The sequence below is a fragment of the Spermophilus citellus genome (genome assembly GCF_964194105.1).
Source record: "Spermophilus citellus genome assembly, chromosome: 10".
In the NCBI taxonomy this organism is placed as follows: domain Eukaryota; kingdom Metazoa; phylum Chordata; class Mammalia; order Rodentia; family Sciuridae; genus Spermophilus; species Spermophilus citellus.
Genome location: NC_138197.1, coordinates 112,526,530 through 112,549,167, shown reverse-complemented (window position 1 = coordinate 112,549,167; position 22,638 = coordinate 112,526,530). Strand labels below are relative to the sequence as shown.

Here is a 22,638-nt window from a genome sequence, read left to right as displayed (position 1 = left end):
TTAAAACAATAAGAATACTTTAACACCATTAATTTGACTTTTTAAAAAATATGTCATTTTTTTCACTTGACTTTTTAAGTGAGGTTTATTTTATTGACAATATTTGGGAGCTGGGATATACCTCAGTGGTAGAGTACTTGCCTAGCATGCACAGGGTCTTGGGTTCAGTCACTAAGACCACCAAAATAAAAATAAATAAATTTTAAAAGTCTCCACAATTTATCTGAAAGGTTACTCTAGGGCAATTTCTGCCTTTCTTTCTGAAGAAAGGTAGAATTTTGAAAGTATGTGTGTGTGGGGGTGTGTGTGTATGTGTGTGTCTATACTTGCTTCTGAGTACCCCTTCAACTCTTGATTTTTAGGGTATGTATTGCATGCACAATGAAACAGATAAACTTTCATTTAGATAAATCAATCAAAGCTCTGGGGACATATATAATTTTTTGTTTGAAAAATAGAAACAAGCCAATCTAAAAATCTACCTAAATCATTAGGTTTGCATGGTGATTTCATGAGTTATTCTTCATAACCTAAATTAAAACTGACTATAAAAGTCATCACCCTATATGATATCACTACCCCTTCCTGATTATATTAGCGATAGTAAATAACATAAAGGAAGTGCTATCCACAAGGAGCAAATCTTTAGTTAGATTAATTTATATTCCTGTTGTCATCTCCATTTGTAAATTTATTCTGTGGAGTTTCTAATAGACTTGTTAATGCTTGCAGTGGCCTGGAAATTCCCCTAGGAGGCATCAGATTTTTCAATGAGCAGAAAGGGTTTACATCAAATCAATGAATATCTAAAAGCATTCTGTACTCTTTCTTGTAAATTTATTCATGCCAAGTATGGGAAATTGGGCCAATCTTTCTTTATTCATCAACCTTCAATACTTCCTTGATTCTACCAGAAGTATAGGATTAATAATCCATTCAAGGACAGAACACCCTAAAATGGTTCATCATGGGTCCAAACTAACCTTTGTCCTGAAGAGCTCTTAAAGGACAAATTGGTTTAAGATACACCAATTTTATTTAGGTATCACCCTGACTTGGTGATCAAAATAAATCCCTCAAAATCCACTTTCCATGGTCTTATAAAAACATAGTTTAGGGCTTAATTTGGGGAATCTGAAGTCAGACTGCTAGAGTTCAAAGTAGCCCCACCACTTACTAGCTTTGTGACCTTGGGCAAATTTTTTAAACTCCATGGGTCTTACTTTACTCATTTGTGAAATTGGGCAATAAAGATTACACCTACCTTGTATGGTTTTTGTGTAAATCAAATGAGTTCATATTTATACAATGACTTAGAACCATGCCTGGTGTATTGTAAGTACTCTGCAACATTAGTTACTATTACTATCATTGTTATTTATCACCCTCCACGACAGATTCATGTTCCTTAGACTTACAGTAAGTCTCCCAGAGATGCCCAGGTATGAGCCAATATATTCTTTATAGGAAGTACTTTAGACAAATCTGAATGTCTTAAACAATCAAAGTATCTCCTTCTCACTTCAAATGCATAATTAGCACTCTTGGCTTCCTTGGCAATTTTTAAAATGGAACTAAGCTTAATAACCAAAATTCTCAAAGCCTCACTAAATATATAGGAGCTGAATAAAAAAAATAACATATATTTACTGAAAATCTATTATATGCCAGATACAGGGGATTCAAAGAAATTTTAAGTCACCCTTTCTTTTCTATAAGAGTTTACAATCTAGTGGAGAGAGGCAGATAACCATTTGATTCCCATACAGAGTGTTAAATGCTTAACACTTTCTTTCAAAATTTGCATTGGCTCCATTCATGCTTTTTTCCCTGATCTGTCAGTCAGAGCAGGGTCTTGGCAAATTAGTGAAGTAGGCACAGTTTGTCTTTGGCTCCTTCCCGCTCCTCTTGAGACATTTCCCTTCTCCATCCCCTTTCCCTTCTCCAGGAAGTTCCTTCCTCCTCCAGGCAACTCTGAGTCCAGTTGTAGGATTGAAAACAAATGGTTAGAATCCCTGCTGATTGGTTTTTTTTCCCATAATATAAGAATTTTCCCCTCCTGAGATTTTTTTTTTAATTTTTATTTATTTATTTATTTATTTTTTTGGAGATGGTGAAAGATCCCAGGACCCATGAGCAGGCTAGGCAAGTCCTCTATCACTAAGCTACATTCCCAGGCCAGTAAGTGCATTTTTATAAGGAGCTTCTGAACATGAAACATTGTTAGAGCTGAAGGAATGAATCCCCACAGGAAGAATTTCAGGCTACCAGCTACCTGGGAGGAACAGTCTCTTAAGTACTGGCCAGTTTTCATTCTCTGTTGTAATTGCTTTTGCCCCATCTCCATCTTCATTTTATTTTCCATGCTTTCTGGGTTCAAATATACACCAAATAAATAAAAATAAATTGTAGAGATTTTCATTATTGCTTGCAATTTTGCTGTGTTGCTGGACAAGAATTTGGAACACTGAACCTTCAACCTATTTTGCCGCATTCTGACAGGATGTTTCAAGTCCCCTTTTCCACTAAACACAATTATCATGCTTCATCTTCACCACAGAACTCTTACTTCTGTTAAATTAAAACATGCAAACCTTTAATGGGAAAAAGGCATATTTTATTCGTTAATGAAAAGGCAAAACATGCTCACAATGCTTTCTATTCAAAGGTTGTGTTGTGGCATTGTTGTGCCTGTTTTTGTCCTGCATAAGAGAAGCAGGTTCGAACAGGCTAGCCTAGTATTAGAATTTATCTCTTTTCATGCATAAGAAGTTCATTCTTTTAGAAGTTAATCCTTTTCTTTACAAGGGACATACTATCTCTTTAGAAATTAATCAGTTTTTGCCTTCACATTTGGTCTTGAATTGCCACATAGCATTGTTCCCCTTTCTAAATCATTTGTTATAGCTAAAAAGAGGCCCATGAATTGCTGCAGCTGCCTTTAAGTGGGCATTTTTCTTCAGCTCATAGAATAAGCACTGTGTGTATTCTTCCTTCACAAACATTTTTTTTTAAGTTTCAATGATGGTTTGAAAGAATATTCATTTTCCATTGGAATTCAAAGCTGCACAGTGAAGAATACAAGTCCTGAATATATAAACAGTAACAGTTACTATTTGTGAAATTCAAAATTTTCTGAACACTAAGCCATAAAATAAATCTTTTTTTTTTTCACTAACTTTCATGATCATTTTCAGTAAGACCTAAACAAGAGGGCTCAACAACAGTTCCCTTTTTTCTTGGAAAGCAATTGGGGAGCAAATGTATCATATATTCTCCAAAGAATTTAGTTAAGATGAGTCTCTGAAGCCCTGGCCTTCATTTTCTCCTGTGGAACTCCACATGGCAAATGTCTTCAGGGAGCATTATCACTAGATGACAAAGCACATCTTTATTTGAGAGGAGAAACTAGAATGATTTTGAGTCTAAGATGGCATCAACCACTGAAATGGACAACATGGAGTAGAGGGTAGAGGAAGAAAAAAGCAGAAAGAGAAATTAAAGTAAAAATTTTTTAGTCCAATTATAATCAATATAGAAAATGAAAGTTTGTCTTCAGAGTCTATTAATATTTACTGCCCATTTGTACCACTCAGGCAAGAAAGAAGAAACATTGTTGTAGCTCTCCCTTGGTTGATTTCAGATCATTCTGGAAACATTCTGGTGAGGTGAAGGAGGACCCAGCTGTGTTACTTGAAATCTGTCTGGTAGCTCAGAAAGGATGATGGATAGTTGCCTGCAACCTAACAGTCTCTACAACACAGAGAAGCCAACCTTGAAATCACAGAACCTTAAGACTAACAGCGTTGTCTTAAGTCAGCCTTCCATCTAATATCTAAATAGTCTACAACCTCTTGATAAGTGATTGTCCATCCACTGTGCTCCACACTGCCAGTGACCAGATTCCCACAACCTCCTCCCATGGCCCATTTCCTCAACCACATGACAGCTGACTTCTGAAAGCCTTCTGCCCCAAAAGAACAACAATAAAAAAACAACTTTTCTAGGCAAGAACCATACGTCTTCTAATGACAGAACAGAAAAATAACTTCCTTATTTTGCCCTGACTTAAATTCTTATGTCTATAGTTTCAAATATGAAGAGATGATATTTTCTCATCCTCTATTTGGCTTCAATATTTTTTATGAAAGTGTATAGCTCTTTTTAACAAACATACTATTTCAGTAATTTTTTTTTCAAAGTTTGTATGAGTCCTTTCCGTGGTAAGACAATATGCTAAAAATGACTGGCAAGTAGGTTCATATTAGTAGCAAATAAACTCAACCAGAAATGAGAATGAAAACTTATGATATCAAGAGAGAAAGAATTCTTGCCACGGGAGGCTGAGGCAGGAGGATTGGGAGTTCGAGCCAGCCTCAGCCACAGTAAGGCACTAAGCAACTCAGTGACAGCATGTCTCTAAATAAAAAATACAAAAATAGGGCTGGGGATGTAGCTCAGTAGTCAAGTGCCCCTGAGTTCAATCCCCGATACTCTACCACCACCACCACCAAAAAAAAAGAGAAAGAAGTCTTAGCATTTACAGAGGGGTTTCTGAAACTCAGAATGTCCAAAATATCCCTTGGTTAATTAGGAATCATCATTTTTATTGCTAAGATAAATTTCTCATTTTCCAACTAGACAGACGGACATCATTCTTCTTCAACTAAACTTGAAGTGCACAATCCCAATTTCCTGCTCTTTACCTAGTTCATGTTTGTGTACCAAATAAGAGCTATGTTTAACTTGTTACTAAAGTTTCCTTCTTCTGTTTTTTTTTTTCAATGAAGACCTAGTTTTACTTGCACATTTTTCACGAGCATCAAATAGTAGGTGATCTTTCAAGCTTGAACAGCAACAGTTGTATCGCTGAGGAAGGATTTCTTGTTTCAAACTGTCTAGATAATGATTTACAGCTATTTTTGGTAATTCTCAAAATGACAGCTCCTTGAATTTTTCTGTATGCAGAAAAATTTGCTGGACTAGCATCTTTCAGACCCTGGGAGGCTCATCCCAAACCTTGGCATGTGGAGACAAGGGAATGCCGTGAAATTCTTACTCCAGGGGGAACTGACCTGTCCGGCATTATCTTGTGATACATGTGAATGTTTGATGAGGTTACCCCAAATGTCTGTGACCTCCTGAGGCCTGGAATTTGTGAGACAGGATGAACCTATGAACATATAGGCTTTCAGCATTCTAAGACCACAACTGGTTTGACAATAGTTGAGTTCCTCTTAAAAAAAATACAAACACTACTTTGCAATATCTATATTCATGTAGTCCTTAATATATGGTTGCTAAAAAAGAGAAAAGATGCAAAAGGGCAGAAAGTAATAATTAACAACCTTTGAAATTCTGAATGTTATACAAAATGCATGTGGGTGCCATGGCTATTGGAAGGCATAAACTAGGGAGTGGGGGAATGTAGAAAAGAAGCAATCAGAGGGGAAGGGAGAAAAAAAACATAATAACATAATAGGCAAGATTGGGAAGTAGAAAGAACTTTTCTTTAAAGTGAGGAAAAGAAAATGTTTTTAATACCTTTCATTCATCTCTTTACCTCAATGGATCTGCATTATCTACAGGATAAATTTCAGTCTCTTTAAGCTGATATTTAGTCTGTTCCATGATCTGGACCCAACTATCTCTCCAACATGTACCTCTGATTTACTTATTGACTGTTCCTTGGACATTCCTTTGGGGGTCTTATTTCCTTGCCTTTACTCTCTAAAGAAATTCCTGTGTACCTCTGTGTACCCTCCAAGACATGACTCCAGGGACTGCATTTAGACATTTTATACAGGTAGCATTTAATGACCTTGTTCTCTCTCTCTGAATACTCCTCAGAGTTTTATCTAATGCCCTACTCAGATAATCCCCTGTTCCCTTGACAACAATGATGGAGGAGGGATGGTTTATTATAAGTGCTCTGACTCTATATTAATTTATATGTATTTTGTATGCATGGTTTTCTTGTATTTTGTTTATGACATGGGATTTAGACAATTACAAAAACAGCTCTTCCTGCTAATCTTCATTGTGCTACTACTATCAGATACATGTCTTCACTTCACTAAACTCTTGGAAAAATTCTCCTACCCTGTCAGTTTTTACAAACACTCCATTTTGATTGAAACCAGCATCTAGTACTACAAGTAAAACAATGAGCCATCAGCTTTTACTGAGTTGGTTTTTTTTTTCCACATTTTTTATTGGTGCATTATAGTTGTCCATAATGGTAGAATTTGTTGTTACACATTCATACATGAACACAATATAACAATTTGGTCAATATCATTCCCTAGTATTTTCTCTTCTCTCTTCTCTTCCCTCCCACTGGTCCCTTTCCCTACTGATCTCCCTTCAATTTTCATGATACTCCAGACCTCCCACCTTTCTTTTCCTTTTTTCTCTCTAGCTTCCACATATGAGAGAAAACAAATGATCCTTGACCTTCTGAGTATGGCTTATTTTGTTTAACATAATGTTCTCAAACTCCATCCATTTTCCTGCAAATGACATATTTCATTTTTATTTATGATTGAATAAAACTCTGTGTGGTGTATACATGCATTTTCTTTATCCATTCATCCATTGATGGACATCTAGGCTGGTTTCATAGTTTAGCTACTGAGAATTGTGCTGCTATCAACATGGCTATGCATCACAATAGTATGATGACTTTAATTCCTCCGGGAAAAATACCAAAAAGTGGGATAGCTAGGTCATAGGGTGATTTCTTTCCTAGTCTTTTGAGTACCCTCCATTCTGATTTCCATAGTAGTTGTACTAATTTACAGTCCCACAAACAGTGTAAAAATCATCCTTTTTCTCAACATCTTCTCCAGAATTTATTATTCTTTGCGTTCTCGATGATTGCCATTCTGACTGGTGTGAAATGAAATCTCATACTGACAGCTTTTAAAGAAACTTACAGTGTAGAAATTATTTGATAAGAGTTTCTATTTTTTGCATGATGAGAACGAATACTGAATAAAAAAGATTTAATAACAGCAGTAGGACCTCAGCATTCATATATACTTTATATGAATATAAAGTATATATGAATGAAGATACACAGGAAAAAAACAGATATCCAAGAGCTAGGATGAAAAGGCTTCACTTTTATAGAGCAGTACCAAATGAATTCCTGCAGCTTTCCAAGTTTAAGTGCAGCTTTGTCTTTAGAGCTTGTCTGCATGTGGGCATGGAGAAGTGTGATAACCCTTTATAACTCCAGGGACCTCCATAAATTAACTGTTTATGTCAGAGATAGTCAAGAAGAGAGGCTCAAGAAGACAGTTTATTATCACTCAACACATACTTGGACATTTCAAAACCAAACCAATAAGTTGAATCTATAATATTAGCCAAAATTCTAGAAAGAAAATTAACAAAGATTTTTGTAATACCAATTTACTCCAAGGAGCCAGTCCTATCCTCTTAAAAAAAATCTATATCCTTGCTAACCCCTGAGAATTAAAAAAGACTGCAACTATTTTCATAAGTATGAGGACGTTATATTTCTACATATTGAAATTAAATTTGGCAAGATGGTCACCAAAATGTTATCTGTAAAATTTTCCAGATTATGACTCTTAAACATGTGGTTCATTCACAGACAGTCTCCAAGCCCTGAGTATAAGCCTGAACTTGAACATTATGTGAGCTTGATGTCCACAGCAGTCACACCGCATGTGCCCTTGCCAAGGGCCTCCACCATTGGAACTAGGGATATATATATACTCTGGAAGTATAAAAAGAAACAGGGTCCTCAACTTCCACATACGAAAGAAAACAAATGATCCTTGACCTTCTGAGTTTGGCTTATTTTGTTTAACATAATGTTCTCAAACTCCATCCAAAGAATTGGTGACAATTCATTCCAGTGCCTGAAGCAATAGTATATCAAGGTATTGATGTGGCTGTTTCCAAGTTTGTTGAATTTTAGTGTTTGGCCACTCTTAAGTACATGTTAGTAGTTCCCCTTCTGTTACAATCAAAATATTTTGGATACGGTGAAATAAACTTTGCTCACAGACTCTCCTTACACCATGGTTCACTCTGGCTCCTCTTCCTGGAAGGTGTCTTTCCTCTGACATGTTGGAAATGCTGTCTGTTTGTCAAGGGTTCAAATCCCAGCACCTCTCCTAAAGCCTTTCACAACTGCAACCCATGGTGACATCTGCCATCTTCTCAGTTCCAACATCATTTTTCTTCTTAGGCATTTATGTATGACTTATTTATTTGTTATTTTTTTCTTACATAAATCCTTTTCTCTAACTATACTATCTCCCTCTGAGCAAGACAGTGTAGACCAAACGGTGTAGCGTAGTGACTGTCCCTTGCAGATACTTGTTAAAAAAAATTGCTGACTGATTGGTATAATTTGTGACCTTTATGCTGAGTTATCCTTAACATTGTGAAGGAAAAAAGAACCCTCATGGGCTGGGGTTGTGGCTCAGTGGATGAGCACTTGCATGCTATGTGTGGGTTCGATCCTCAGCACTGCATATAAATAAATAAAATGAAGGTCCCTTGACAACTAAAAAAATATGAAAAAATAGATAGTTCCATATATATGAACACCATTCTGAGCTGTTTTGCAGTTTTCATATTTATAGTTGTGATTTCAGTATCAATAAATACACCTTGGTACTGGAAACCATGGCAATTCTTAGATACTAGCAAATAGTATGGATGATCCAAAATATTAATTTATCAGTGAAATAATGCCAAGAAAATTAAAATTATCAGATGCCTCTACTAAAGTATTCTTCTCTGTGAAAAATACTATTTTAATAAACCCTCAAGTACTTGACTGTGGGGTCAAAAGAAAATGCCTAATTATTGTGACAAAATGTATTCAAGGCTTAATGATATACATATTTTGACCCTTCAATTTTACTTCTAGAAAACACATTCAAAGGAAATGATGATTTATGGATAGTCATTAGAGCATTAAATGTAACATATAAAAATATTTAAAAGCCTAAATAAGAACAAAATAGGTAATTATTTAAATAAATTGTACATCACATAAGAGAGCCTTAAAATGTGTGTTATGCAAGAATATGTCATGAAATGGAAAGAAATCAATATATTATATGAAAAAAGTCTTAAATATAATTGCATTTTTAAAGCCTTAGAAATATATATACTCCAAATATTGATATTAATATCACTTTGTTATGAGATTTCATATTTCTAGATTTTTTTGGTTAAAGAATAAGTAAATGTAAAAGTATCTAAATTTTACTTAAATGCTTAGTTAGAACCTCAGAATTGCTCATTAGGGTCATAGATCTATAGCCAAGAAAAATATTATTTTTTATTTTGAATTAATCACACGATAAGCTAAAGAAAGGATCATTCCTGATTTCTTTAGTGAGTGGGTGTCTCGTGGCTAAAGCCAACCAATGCGGGGGGATAGTGGGGAGAATGTCCTTCCCTGGCATCACTGGTGCTCACGACTCTTGCTTGATGTTGTCTGTAGGTCCACGGCAAGTGCATGTGCAAGCACAACACGGCAGGCAGCCACTGCCAGCACTGCGCACCCCTGTACAATGACCGGCCCTGGGAGGCAGCTGATGGCAGAACAGGGGCTCCTAAGGAGTGCAGAAGTAAGTAACAAGCCCACCACGCTCAAAGCCTTTGTACAGCAAACTTATCTGTGGACTCCTTCTTGTCTCTAGAAACACAATAGAAAGTGGTAGGTGAGACACTACAACCTACACAAACATAGCCATCCCCTGCTCAGTATGACTCAACCACTGGAATTAGGACAGTGTGCACAGTTGCCAATAGGACTGACTTGTGTTGCCTACCTGCTTGGACACTCTGTGAGACCTAAGCACGTTCCTGGACAATTTGATATAATACAAACCTTACTAGACACAAGAGCAACTGAGTAGACATAAGAGCAATTCTCATAGCAGAAATGTTAAACTATAATTCATGAAACTATCTATTCTGAATTCAGCTCTCAAAACAACCCCCCAAAAGTGGGTTGTGTTAATTCTATTTCAGGGATCAGGAAATGGACCCCCAGTAAGATGAAGTGTCTTGCCAAAGTTAATAAATGAAAGAATCAAGACTTGACAAAGTCCACTGACTTAGAATTGGTAGGGTTTTTTTTTCCCCAGAATATCATAATGCCTTCTTTTCAGTATGATACTTGAAATGACAGATCAGATTTGAAATTAAGCCAGTAAGAATGAGATTGCTTTACTAGAAGTAACTTTGGGTTTGAGATTGGAGATTAGATAGGAGAGTAGAAAATATGGTATTATGAAACATTTTTCTCTTTGAAATTTAAATGTTCAAAGAAATGCACATGCCCATAGTAATGTTTACACTCAATAGATTTAAAGGCAACTACCGTGGGTAAATTTGGGAGAAGTCTCTTCCCATACATAATTTGGAATCACATTGATTTATTTTGTTTCTAGGAAATGTAAAGGATTTCCTCTAAGCATAAATCTTAAATTATCTCATAATATGCTTTTTAAAGATACAAATCTAGTCAAAATATCATAACATATCAAGGAAACAATGAAAAACAATACACAAATATTTTCACATACAGTTGGCTTCCAGGAAAAAGTCTAGATTCTTATTTTAAATCACTCATCAAGAGAATCTAAAGAATTTCTCCTAAATTCCTAGAGTGCCATTCTGGTCCTTTTTGCAGAAACTTACTGTACATCTAAGTACACACAGAACACAGAGACGTGTCCCCCAGTGCTACTGACTGATGATCTTAGAAAAGCCACTGAGAAACTGTTACATAAAGCAACACTGTGGGCCTCTTCTCTAAGGAGATTGAGGCTTCTGTAGCAGACTACCTTATACTCACCACAGGGACAACAGCTGAGGAATGGACCTCATGAAATAGAAATCAATCTGCTGGCCAAGTTGCTATTCTCTTCCACCAGAAGTTTCCTTCCAGGCTTTGGAGTGAGCATGAATTCAGGCTCAGATCTGCAATATAAAATGCCATTTTCAAATAATGTCTGGCAATCTTGGTTTTTCCTAGTAAGATCAAGAGACTCAAAGTGATGACCTTGGGAAGTAGCAGGAATGGAAATAGTGAAGTGTTACCATCAAAGAGGGGGGGAAATGGGTAACCACTCAAATAGTCTTTGCAAAATAAATTCCAACCCCAGTTGACAAGATAACCAAAACATCTCTGTCTGGCCAGACAACAAATCCACACTCTATTGACTTCATGCATATCCTAACACTTATTTTTAATCAACAATATATAATGAAAAATGGGAGGATATGGGGAGCTGCTCTGAATGACCATGCCTTCCAGTCCTGAAGCACGAGGCTCTGACCAATCACCATACTCATGGTGGCCTGGGTGTTGACCCAGCTCACAGCAAGGCCATCTTCTTAGGAGGCATACCCCTGAGGTTGAGTTACACTCACCTGTTCCCTTGTAATCCTACCCCTTCTGCCCTTTTATGGACAGAACTTTCTAAGAACAGTGTCCCCCCCATCCCAATAAAAGCTGACTTCCAAACGTGCTCTCACTGTCTCATTAGCCTCTTGTGACCTTCTCTTGCTCTGCCTTTTGGAGAGCCTGAGGCCGAGAGCCAGGGAAGCCATCCTTAAGCTTGTGTAAAGATAAATTGTGTCTTGCATTTTATTTTGTGTCACTACAAATTCACACTAGAGACCGTAGTTGAGCTGCCCACATTTGTCGGGGGTGGCAGAAGGATAGATGAGAAACTAAAAAAAATAAACTATTGAAGGCAAGGATAAAGAACATAAACAGGTATGAAGAAGCTAGAGTTCTCAGTGTATACCATTTTTAGATTCTTTCTATTCTTGTACTGTAGTTTGGCGAGGCAGCCAGCGCCTCATTTGGGGGTTCTTTTTCCTGCAAAGGAAGGTGTAAGCCACCTGATAAATTAAAGTCTAGAATAATTAGTTAAACAAAAGACAAAGTCAGAAAGATAGTTTCAAAAGGGGAGCTCCTGATAGGTCCAGCCCCCACGGAAGCTGGAGCTGAACAATTAGAAAATGGTTCCAGTGGTTTATTTAAGGGGGAACATCAAAGGCAGGGGTAAGATTTCAAGGGTGGAGTTTTGCTTTGTGATGTCTTGCAGTCAGCAGGTTGATTGGCATCTTGCCAGGTCACACCCATCTCAGAGGGTTGTGCAGCTACAGCAGGTCACCCCATCTCCGGTGCTATGTGGAACCTGGGAATTCACAATGTCAGTCATACATGAGGAAATGTCCACTGGAAGTAACCGAGACAACAGATTATCCTGTTCACTAGGCTACAATGTACAACATAGTCCACACACAGCCTATGGACAGCTCTCAATACTGTACACTCTTCATAAAAACTACAAATGAAATAAATTATCAAGCAGCTTGTCCTGTATTTTTTTTTTACTGCAGTGCTGAGATCAAACCCAGGGCCTCCGACATGCTGGGCAAGTGCTCTACAACTGAGCTATACATCTGGCCTTCCCATCCAACTTTTAATTACGTGAATATAAGAGAATCTGTTGCTATATGCTTAATTATTTGTGTTCCTCCTCTGCTTCTTCTTCTTCTTTTTTTTTTATCCAGCCTGCAAGTGCAATGGGCATGCTGATACCTGTCACTTTGACATCAGTGTGTGGGAGGCATCAGGGAATCGCAGTGGTGGTGTCTGCAATAACTGTCAGCACAACACAGAAGGTCAGCATTGCCAGCGGTGTAAGCCAGGCTTCTACCGTGACCTCCGGAGGCCCTTCTCTGCTCCAGACGCTTGCAAAAGTAAGACAACTCATGGTGCCTAGAGACAAGGATGGCTTGTACAAAAGAGATGAGTCTTTCCATCCTTGTTTTGCTGGTCCGAGGAACAGAGGTCATGAAATTATCAAACAGTATACTCATGGATAACAGTTAATTTCCTTGTTGTTAAGGGGTAAGGATTTTAAACATGTTAGGTGAAACAGTTCAATAGTCATACTCCTTTTCATGCTCCATGAAGTAAAATTATTTCCTGTAGCATCACATTTTGGAAAATAAAATGAGCAATAAGAGAAAAAAATGAAGAGGGAGAGATCTTTAAAATGATCTTAAGAATCCCTACATGAGTAGGGATTGAACTCAAAGTAATGACATACAGAGTAGTTATCTACGCATACTTTCATCTCTTTGTGAACACCTGAAAAACCACAGGTTTGGGGTTTAGTATGCACTGTGGGTGACACTGCTCTTGTGTGTCTCTGTATCTTAACTAATTTCAAGCATAGCAAGAATTTCATGCCCTCCCCCAAAACATTAACTTCTCATAGAATGGGTTCTGCTTCTTTGTTGGCATTACCCCAAGAAGATTATTTGAAAAAAAGATTGAATTTTAAAATATCAACCTAATTCATGTGACATTAACAGCAACATGTGAATATGAAGAGTGCCTTGCAGAGCTTATATAATATACACTTAATGTGGATGAACAGCTCATCTAACTACATCAGTATTTAAATGTCTATCAACTTGGAAATTGTCAGACAACAGAAACCACTTAGGACTATTAATGGAGATCGACAATCATGCCCTTCCTTTCCCTACCAAGGACTCCATGTTCTATCTCAAAAACAGGGACAGGAAGAGAATACAATGAAAAAATAAGCATTTAAAACCTTGAGGGTTTTTTTCTTCTTCCTTTTTAAAGGAAAAAACCAAAGTGCTCTTAAAAGATACATATTTTTAACTTCAGGGAAAAGATATGAAATATACATGCAGTGCCAATGGGCTTGCTGTTCCAAGCTTTGCCTCCAAAGTAGTGGAAGGTAGAGAGTATGGCACCATTTACTTTCAACATCAAGCTCTAAAATTTGGGTGTGTCATAATATTTCTCCAAGAATTCTATTTTATTTCTGCTCCTTGTTGGTTCTCAGACTTCATTTTAATAGGTTTTAAACAGATCTAGATTATATGCCTTCACTGCCACTTCGCTGTATGACCACTATGCCAACTACTGAGGCTCTCCCCTTAGGACTTCAACTTCTTCATCTATAAAATTTCTCCCTGGGGGCTGGGGCTGGGGCTCAGTCGTAGCACACTTCCCTGACATGTGTAAGGCACTGAGTTCGATTCCCAGCACTGTGTATAAATAAATAAAATAAAGGTCTATCAACAACTAAAAAAATTTTTTTTAATTCCTCCCTATAATATCATAATGAGAAAAAAGATATAATATGCATATTAGATTAAGTATCGGTCTGGGTTTGTGGCTCAGTGGTAAAGCACTTACCTAGCATGTGTGAGGCACTAGGGTTGATTCTCAGCACCACATTAAATAAATAAATAAATAAATAAATATATTGTGTCCACTGTAACTAAAAATATTTTTTAAAAAGATAAAGTGTTTAGCATATTGCCTGTCATATAGGGAGCCCTAAAAAATGAAAACTAGTATTATAATAACTGCTGTCCTACAAGCCAGAAAGTGAGAAATAATACTACAGGGTTTCTGTACTTTATTAAAAATATCTTATGTCAAAGGTAATTACTGTAAATTCCATAGTACCTTAGGGTCTAACTAAAGGCTCCTTATCTGCATGTGCTGCCTAAAAGGACTGCTAATAAAAGTTCCTTCACCTAGAGCATATTCAGTCCTGACATTATTTGTACAAGGTAAGTTTAAGTGAATAGATATGTATATGTGTATATCCCATAGCCTCATACCACTAGTATAAATGTCTAAAAATCAGAATGTATCAGTTACCAAGCAGAAAAAAAGAGGAGAAGATTTGTCATTTAGTAATCTAGATGACTGTCTTGTAGGTCATCAGACAACATTTCTAAAAGATACTATATTGTATGTACTTGAAACAGTATGTTCTACATTGTACCTGATGTACTTACTCATTTATTCATTCAATTTAGTGATTGCATTTTAAGTGCCTATTATGTGCCCAGTGCTTAGGACACATCAAGAAAAAAAGCAAAGATCACTGCCTTTGAGGAGCATATGTTCTAGCAGAGGAGACAGAAAGTAAATGTAATTGCTACGTTGGTAATATGCAAGGTGATACGTGCTGGTATCATTAAAAATTAACAAATAAAAAAAGTTAAGAGGGATAAAGGGTGAATGGGTGATGAGGGTGGGCCTCATCGTGGGAAATGTGAGCAAATATTTAAAGATGATGAAGAAGTTGGCTAAATGTTTAACTGGGGGAAGATCATTTTAGGCAGAAGGATACCTAGAGCAAATGTCCCAAGACATTTGTCCACAAGTAATTGATAGTCAATAAATATCATTTGGTATAATTGCCTGGGCCCAAGCAGGGGAATTATGAAAAACTAATGCCTCTTTAGTTCTTTTAGCATGATTTGTAGGAGATGGATGGGTTAGTACAGAATATCTGTAATTTCTTCTTCCCTTCTCTGGACAGCCCCTACACCACTAGGTAGACTCCCCATGGAAGATGCGTCCACATTGGGGCAAATGTACCCGCTTCCCTAGGTAGGTTTTCCTTACTGGCATCTTCTTCCAGAATATTACTGTGGCCTTTTCTGAGTCTGTAGTAGAGTCCAACAGATCCAATTCTTCTACCTCAATACTCTCCATAATGTATTGTTTGACTAGCAATAGTTTATGGCATTTCATTATTTAGTAATATTTTCATGTTACTAACTCCTTCCTTAGCAGATGTATCACAATGTCAGTTATTAACTCTGACAATAAAGCTATGACACATAAATTAGCATACCTAACATTTATTATCCCTAATGCACCAGGCTTCATGCCAGGTGCTAATAAAGATATCACTATAGCAGAGGCTTTCTCCTCCTTTGTTCTTACTTTACTTTCATGAGGAAGGTGGTATCAAGAAAACAAGCTGATATTTTTAAAAATTTAAACTATCTCAGCGTGTGGTTCCATCAACGGCAAGTACAATGTTATTCAAAATAATGATTTTATTTTATTATTCTACTATGTTTACTAAGGCAGAAAACTATCCTGCTGCTCAGAGTGTGTGCCACAGACTAGCTTCATTGGCATCATCTGGTTGCTGCTTAGAAATGTAGAATCTCTGATCCCAGTCCAGACCTAGAGAATCAAATATGTACTACAACAAACTTCCTAGTGGTTATATCACATTAAAAGCTGACAGTGCTGTAGAATGCTTTTAAATAAGGGTTCAAATATTTTAGCCATTCCTCTATGGTTAAGTTTTTTAACTTAGCTAGCTGGAACACTTAACCGAGTGTCCAAAGTAACCACGATGTGCATCTCTATTTGTGTACATAAAGACTTAGAATTTTTAAAATAAGTTATCCAGAGATTTACCAAGAAAAAAATAGAAATCTAGATTAATGTGTTCTGTGGAACAGGACATTCCATAGTTTGATCCTCCATAGAACACTAATCCATAAGATAGAATTATGTGAGAAGGTATTTTTCAAATTTAGCACATGATGAATTAAAGGTCTCTTCAGAATTTCTTGAAGTTTAATATGCTAATGCTCATGATAAACCTACATCTGTAAGATTTCACTTGGAGGAACATATCCTAGAAGATTCCTTCATGTCCAAGTGCTAAAGCCTACAATTGTATATCAAGGAAATAAATATCACAAATGTCATATCAACAAGGCCCAGGCAGTCTTCAGTCTTCAGGACTACCAGCAGGGAGCATGTGATAGCCCTTGTCTCCTTTTCTGGATTTTGTCTCTTCAGGAGTTGGAACCATTGAAAACCTGAAGCAGCAACCCAGATAAATTTAGTAGAAGTCTAAGTTATCACTCAACTTAATTCAAGATGCATTTATTGAATGTCTCCTCTGTGCCAGGCACTCTGGAGAGGACCAGGTCTGTAAAGATGAAAAGGTCTTCCCCAAAAGATCTTTACATTCTATGTGGGAGAACTTAACAGTAAAATCATTTCAAAGACAGCATGGTGGCAATCATGATGATACAGTAGCATTGGCTTTTATTGAATACACACTATTTTCTGTTAATAGTTCAAAGGGTTATATGTGTATTAATACATATAACTTTTACAAAAGTGCTTTGATGTAGGAACTATTATGACACCCCCCAAACGTACACACACACACACACACACATTTATGTGGTTTCTTTTCTTTTCTCCCTGGTACTGGGAATTGAACCCATGGCACTTCACCAATAAGTTACAGTCCCAGACCTTTTTATTTTAAGGCAGGATCTCACTAAGTTGCTTAGGGTATCACAAAGTTGCTCAGGCTGGCCTTGAACTTGCAATCCTTCTGCCTCAGCCTCCCTAGTTGCTGGAATGTGAGGCTTGTGCCACTGTGCCTGGCTAACTCCTCACTTTACAGGAGGAAAATGCAATGAGAAGAGACTCACCAAGTGCTTCCAGGAAAGAGTGGGAGTGAGGCCCAAGCAATTTAGGGATGACTTCCTTAAGGAGATTCCCACCCCCCATATTTTTTTGGTGCATGTTTCTATTTTTTTCTCTAATGGTGCAAAAACACAAAGTTTGTCCTATTTTCCAGTCTCAGTGATTGCCTTTGTTGCATTTAAAGAGTTGATTTAGAAAAAGGAATGAATTGATGATATTCTTTATCACAGATTCCCCCATGTGCATAATAAAATACTTGCCTGGGTACATTAATTCATTTAACAGATAGCGCGACATTAATCTTAGGACTCTTCTCAGGTAGTGTCCTGCTGAATGAGCCAAAGATTCTGGCTCCATTAATGTTGTAGGCTGCTTTTTTCCCTCTAACTCTCCTGATAAGAACTAAGCTAAATGCTATGGTCCTTCTACCTACACTTTTAGTTAATGGTCATAAATTCATCAAACCTGAATAAATAAGGCCATGACCCAAATATATTTATCAATAAATTTATTCCTATGAGCAATTCAATCATCTCTGTCCTCACTTCCTTTTCATTTTAACCTTAACTAGAGTCTACTGTGGGGCCCAAACAATCAACTGCACATTTCCACGCCAAGAAATCACTTCTGAGGATTCCAAAGATGTTGTTTGTTTTTTTAAGACAAGTGGAGATCATTGAAGCTGAATTTGTTCCTACAACTCAGGGGGAAAAAAATGTTTTAAAGGATAGTGCATTTAAGGTCTGTAACCACAAGGGAAAATGTGAGTCTTTCCAGCTGAAACTAGGGCGGAGAACAGAAATGGAGGCTCAAACTGGCTGGTTGCTAAAGGACAGAGGAAAAGGGGAATAATATTTTATGTACTGAATGCTTTGAGTACTTACTCTCTCTGTGCTGAAAGAGTATCATCCCTTAGAAGAATTCATCTGATCTCTAAAGCCACTTATGTGGCTTTGGTATCCTGTAACCTAAGTAGATTTTCCTACAATAGGCATATTTAAAAGGTGAGAATAACCCTACCAGACAGGTGTACTGACTTTCAAGGGTTGGGGATGGATCAGTCCTGATTTATAGCACTTGCTAATTTCTATGGCTTACATATTTCCATCATGTCCAATTTCAAGCTACCAGATCATTCACTAGGAAATCAGAGAGATGCTAAGGCAAAACTGAAAGGGTTTCTTTCCTGTGTACAAAGCCTAGCCTCCACCTCCATAACCTATTTCCCTGATCTCAAGCACTGCTCTCTCTTCATTGACTCCCAGATCTGATGTGGATCAGAAACATTTGGGAATCTCAGAGTCCTGACCTGCTTATACTGACTCCGAATCTCCAGCAGGAAACGGGGCCAGAAACCTATATTTCTCTACAAAGTTTCATTGGTGATTCTAATTCAGCTTTTTGGCCTCGAGGTCAGCATGAGAAACACTGTGTACACCAACCAGTCCAGTTTCTAGATGAGCTCTATTCATGCTCAACCTTGGATGAAAGATTATGAGCTAACTTAAAATCTAAGTAGATTAAGCTAATTTATAACTTTAACTACTCACTCAATTAGCCATGTCTCTGGTAGAAAATCCTAAAGACTTGCTGAATCTCTGGCTAGACACTTTTCCTGATACACTGATGAATATAAATACTGGTAGGCATTCATCTCAATGATCTCCTTCAACTTAAGAATGTCTAATGTAGAACCTCTGGTTTTCTCCAAGAAAATTCGTAACACAAATTCTAGGTAACCGTTTCAAAATAAATATCTGGTTATTCCAACCAGAGACTCCCCAAAATATTCATATAGATTTATTTTTAAAAATTTTTTTAGTTGTAAATGGACCTTTATTTTATGTATTTATATGCAGTGCTGAGAATTGAACCCAGTGCCTCACACATGCTAGGCAAGTGCTTTACCACTGAACCACACACAGCCCCAGCCCCTACATAGATTTATTTACCATAAATATCTCATACTTTAAACTGAATTATTATAAGGATACTAGAGTTGATAATAAAATTAGCCTACCACTACATTGACATTAACTTCTATATTTATGTAATAAGAACATAGCATTAAACTACTATAAATTTGTTATTTTGTTGGTATTTACATAGTAATTGAGTCCAGTTCATAAATCTCTCCTTCCCAACCCTCCTCCTTTTATCACCAAAGGATATATTAAATGATGCATGGATGGGAAATTGGGTTGCATATGTATGGATATTGATAGCTACTCTGTGACACTTTCCTATAGAAAATTTCCCTTGCTTTAGTAAAACATATTTGAAACAGCTGTTTGAAGAAATGTCTTGCAGAGCAGAAATAACTCTCTTTTCAGGAAAAGCTAGTTAGTTTCTTTGCAATAAATTTGCCTTTTTATGTCAAGACACATACTTTTAACTATTGCATAGTCTCCATATTTAAAGAAAAATTAGCAGATGGAAAACAAAGTAGAATGTATCCCCCGTCAAAGTAAACAACCTCTTGAAAAACTGGCATGCCCTTCCTTCCGCCCTGTTGCGCCAAAATAAATGTAGTCAATTGCCTTTTCACAGAGTGAATAAAAATAAACTTGGTCCCTCTGCCCTGAAACCTAAACCAAGTGTTTACCAAGATACCATCTGGTTACGTGGTCATGGTTACCCTAAACTAGCCAACTATGTTGGTAAGAAAAGGTTCTAGCTTCTAGATTTCTCTCTTCTTCTTTTTCCCCTGCTCTTTGTTCATTTGTATGGCAGCCAAACAATTATTTCATTCTACCTCTAGGATAGTGATTCTAGTTTGTCCATTTGTCTTAAAAGTTACATTTTAAAATTACTTAAATCCAGAGCACCCTTCCATGATGACACATTTAGGAACCCATAAGCACCTTCAATTCTTCATTCCTATGTCTATGTCCAGTCCGTTGTTTCCCAGGGTGGCTGAGGTCACTCAAATAGTAACCCAGCAAGCTTCTTCTTTCATTCTAGTTTTGGCAAAGCCACATGAGTTCATTTTATGCCATATAAACAACATAGACATCTTTATTTTATATTGAAAGCAACTGTGAATGATTCCAGCATAGAATCAATATGAAGTAACTGTTTTTTTTTTTTTAGAGAGAGTGAGAGAGGAGAGAGAGAGAGAGAGAGAGAGAGAGAGAGAGAGAGAGAGAGAGAGAGAATTCTTAATATTTATTTTTTAGTTTTCGGCGGACACAACATCTTTGTTGGTATGTGGTGCTGAGGATCGAACCCGGGCCGCACGCATGCCAGGCGAGCGCGCTACCGCTTGAGCCACATCCCCAGACCCTGAAGTAACTGTTTTTGAAAAGCAAACTTTAAATAGAACCAGTGACTTGGCAGTAGTGGTTGGGAAACTTTAATCTAGATTTTTCTGGTTGTTCTTTTCTTTTCTTTTTAGGAAGTTAAACCAGAGAATTTAAAGTTAAACCAGAAATGACAGAGGTAGAGAAAAATAGATATAATATAATGTAATAATCATACTAAGACAACCCTTTAAAAAGATCAAATAACACATGTTAAAATTTACTTCCCACACCCTCAAAAGGAGAAGCTTCATGAATTGATTTAGGAAGTAGGAGAGATCATGAAATTCTCATCTCTCTCAAACAGGAAGTATAATTCACTGAAGAGATAATATGCCATTCTGCATTTGATGAGGACAGGCATTAAATAATCAAGCAACTAATTATAAAATATCAAAACCTGCATAAAATCTGGACAAAATTAGGAGGGGGCATAAAGGAAAGAATTAGCATTTGTTGAATGGCTATTATACAGGCCTGTGCTGAGCAATTTACATAAGTTATCTCATTCAGCAATCTTTATAAGTTAAGTGGTATTTTTTTCTATTTTATAAATGAGGATATTGAGGCTTAAATTGATTATGTAATTCATCCAAGTCCACACGGCTCATCAGCGACAAACCCAGGATTTGAGCCCAGGTTTGTCTGAATACAAAGACCTTGACCTACAAAGACCTACAAAGATCCAAAGAATTCTACTCTACACTGTGACCTAGTTGAAAACAAAATGAATAAACAAATGTAGACATAATCAGACAAATATTTTAGAGCCAAAAGTAATTTGCAAAGGACCTAGATTTTTTACTTAATTATGCCCTTTGGTTTTTGAGTAAGATCCTGATTACTGATAAACACCCATGTAACATCTAAATCTAAAGAAATATATTGAGGAATCTGAATACAAGAAATATGGAATTGACTGCAGAGTGTTCCAGATCTGCAAACAAAAACAGTCAAGAAAAAAAGATACTCTAATGAATAAATGTGAAGGATGATAAATGCATGCAGATTAAAATAGGAAACTTCTTAGGGAAAATACAAATGTTTCTACAGATACTCAAAAGGTATAAGGGATACAGAGGGGTGGTTAAAAAAAAAAGAAAAAAAAACTTACTTCACTAGAACAAAGAATTGTAATTAGATATAATTGCCTGAAAGAGAGGAAAAGGAATTTCAGATTGATTAATGTGAAAAAATATTTGCTTCCAGTGAAAGGCATTTATGGGTGGAGAATGTCCCCTGCAGAGTTACAATAAAGAGCTTTTATTACAAATAATATAACTGGACTAAGTGAAGCACTAAATGAAGGAAATAGTCATGCCCTGGTGGTTCATAATAATCTACTTTGTTTTGACCACTTCCATATTCTATAGATTAGTTTGGTGCTTTTTCTGTTTGATATTGTATGATGTGATGCTAAGACACTAGAAAACCTGAAAGAGGAGTAACATAAATCTGTTAGAATAGTCATCAAAACATAGAATTATTCTGTGGTTGTTGCGTATTCAGAGACACATTTACTGATTCATTCAACAAAGACTGAGTTGATGAAATGGGTGAGGCATGACTCAGGGTTTTGCAGACAGAGATCAAAAGATATTATTCCTACCTTCTAAATCTCACTGTGTACTACAGAGATGACAATGAGGCAAGAATCATAATGAGAATACTGAAGGCCAAAAGACCATCAATCAGTAAGAAATATATATTAAGTGACATGATTCATCCATTTTAAAAAACTCAACTATATTTACTGAGTGACTACCATGTGCCAGGCCTATTCTAATCACTGCATACACAACCAAAGACAGTCCCAGGGAAATGGACTACAGATAAACTTACCCAAGTAAAGATTTAATTAAAAGCTATCAGTGTGGGGGCTGGGGTTGTGGCTCGGTGGTAGAGTGCTTGCCTAGCACATGCGAGGCCCTGGTTCGATCCTCAGCACCACATATAAATAAAATAAAGGTATTGTGTCCAACTACAACTAAA

At 36.8% G+C, this 22,638-nt stretch overlaps 1 protein-coding gene across 2 annotated transcripts in view; it reads left to right on the top strand.

The window, feature by feature from the left end:
• NTN4 (netrin 4) overlaps nt 1-22,638 on the top strand; it is a 106,828-nt gene that overhangs the window by 54,413 nt on the left and 29,777 nt on the right. For both annotated transcript variants that reach the window (XM_081310315.1, XM_081310314.1), the window contains exons 4-5: nt 9,500-9,626; nt 12,595-12,783. In XM_081310315.1, coding sequence (XP_081166441.1) covers nt 9,500-9,626; nt 12,595-12,783 — 316 coding nt within the window. The remainder of the gene's footprint in view (nt 1-9,499; nt 9,627-12,594; nt 12,784-22,638) is intronic.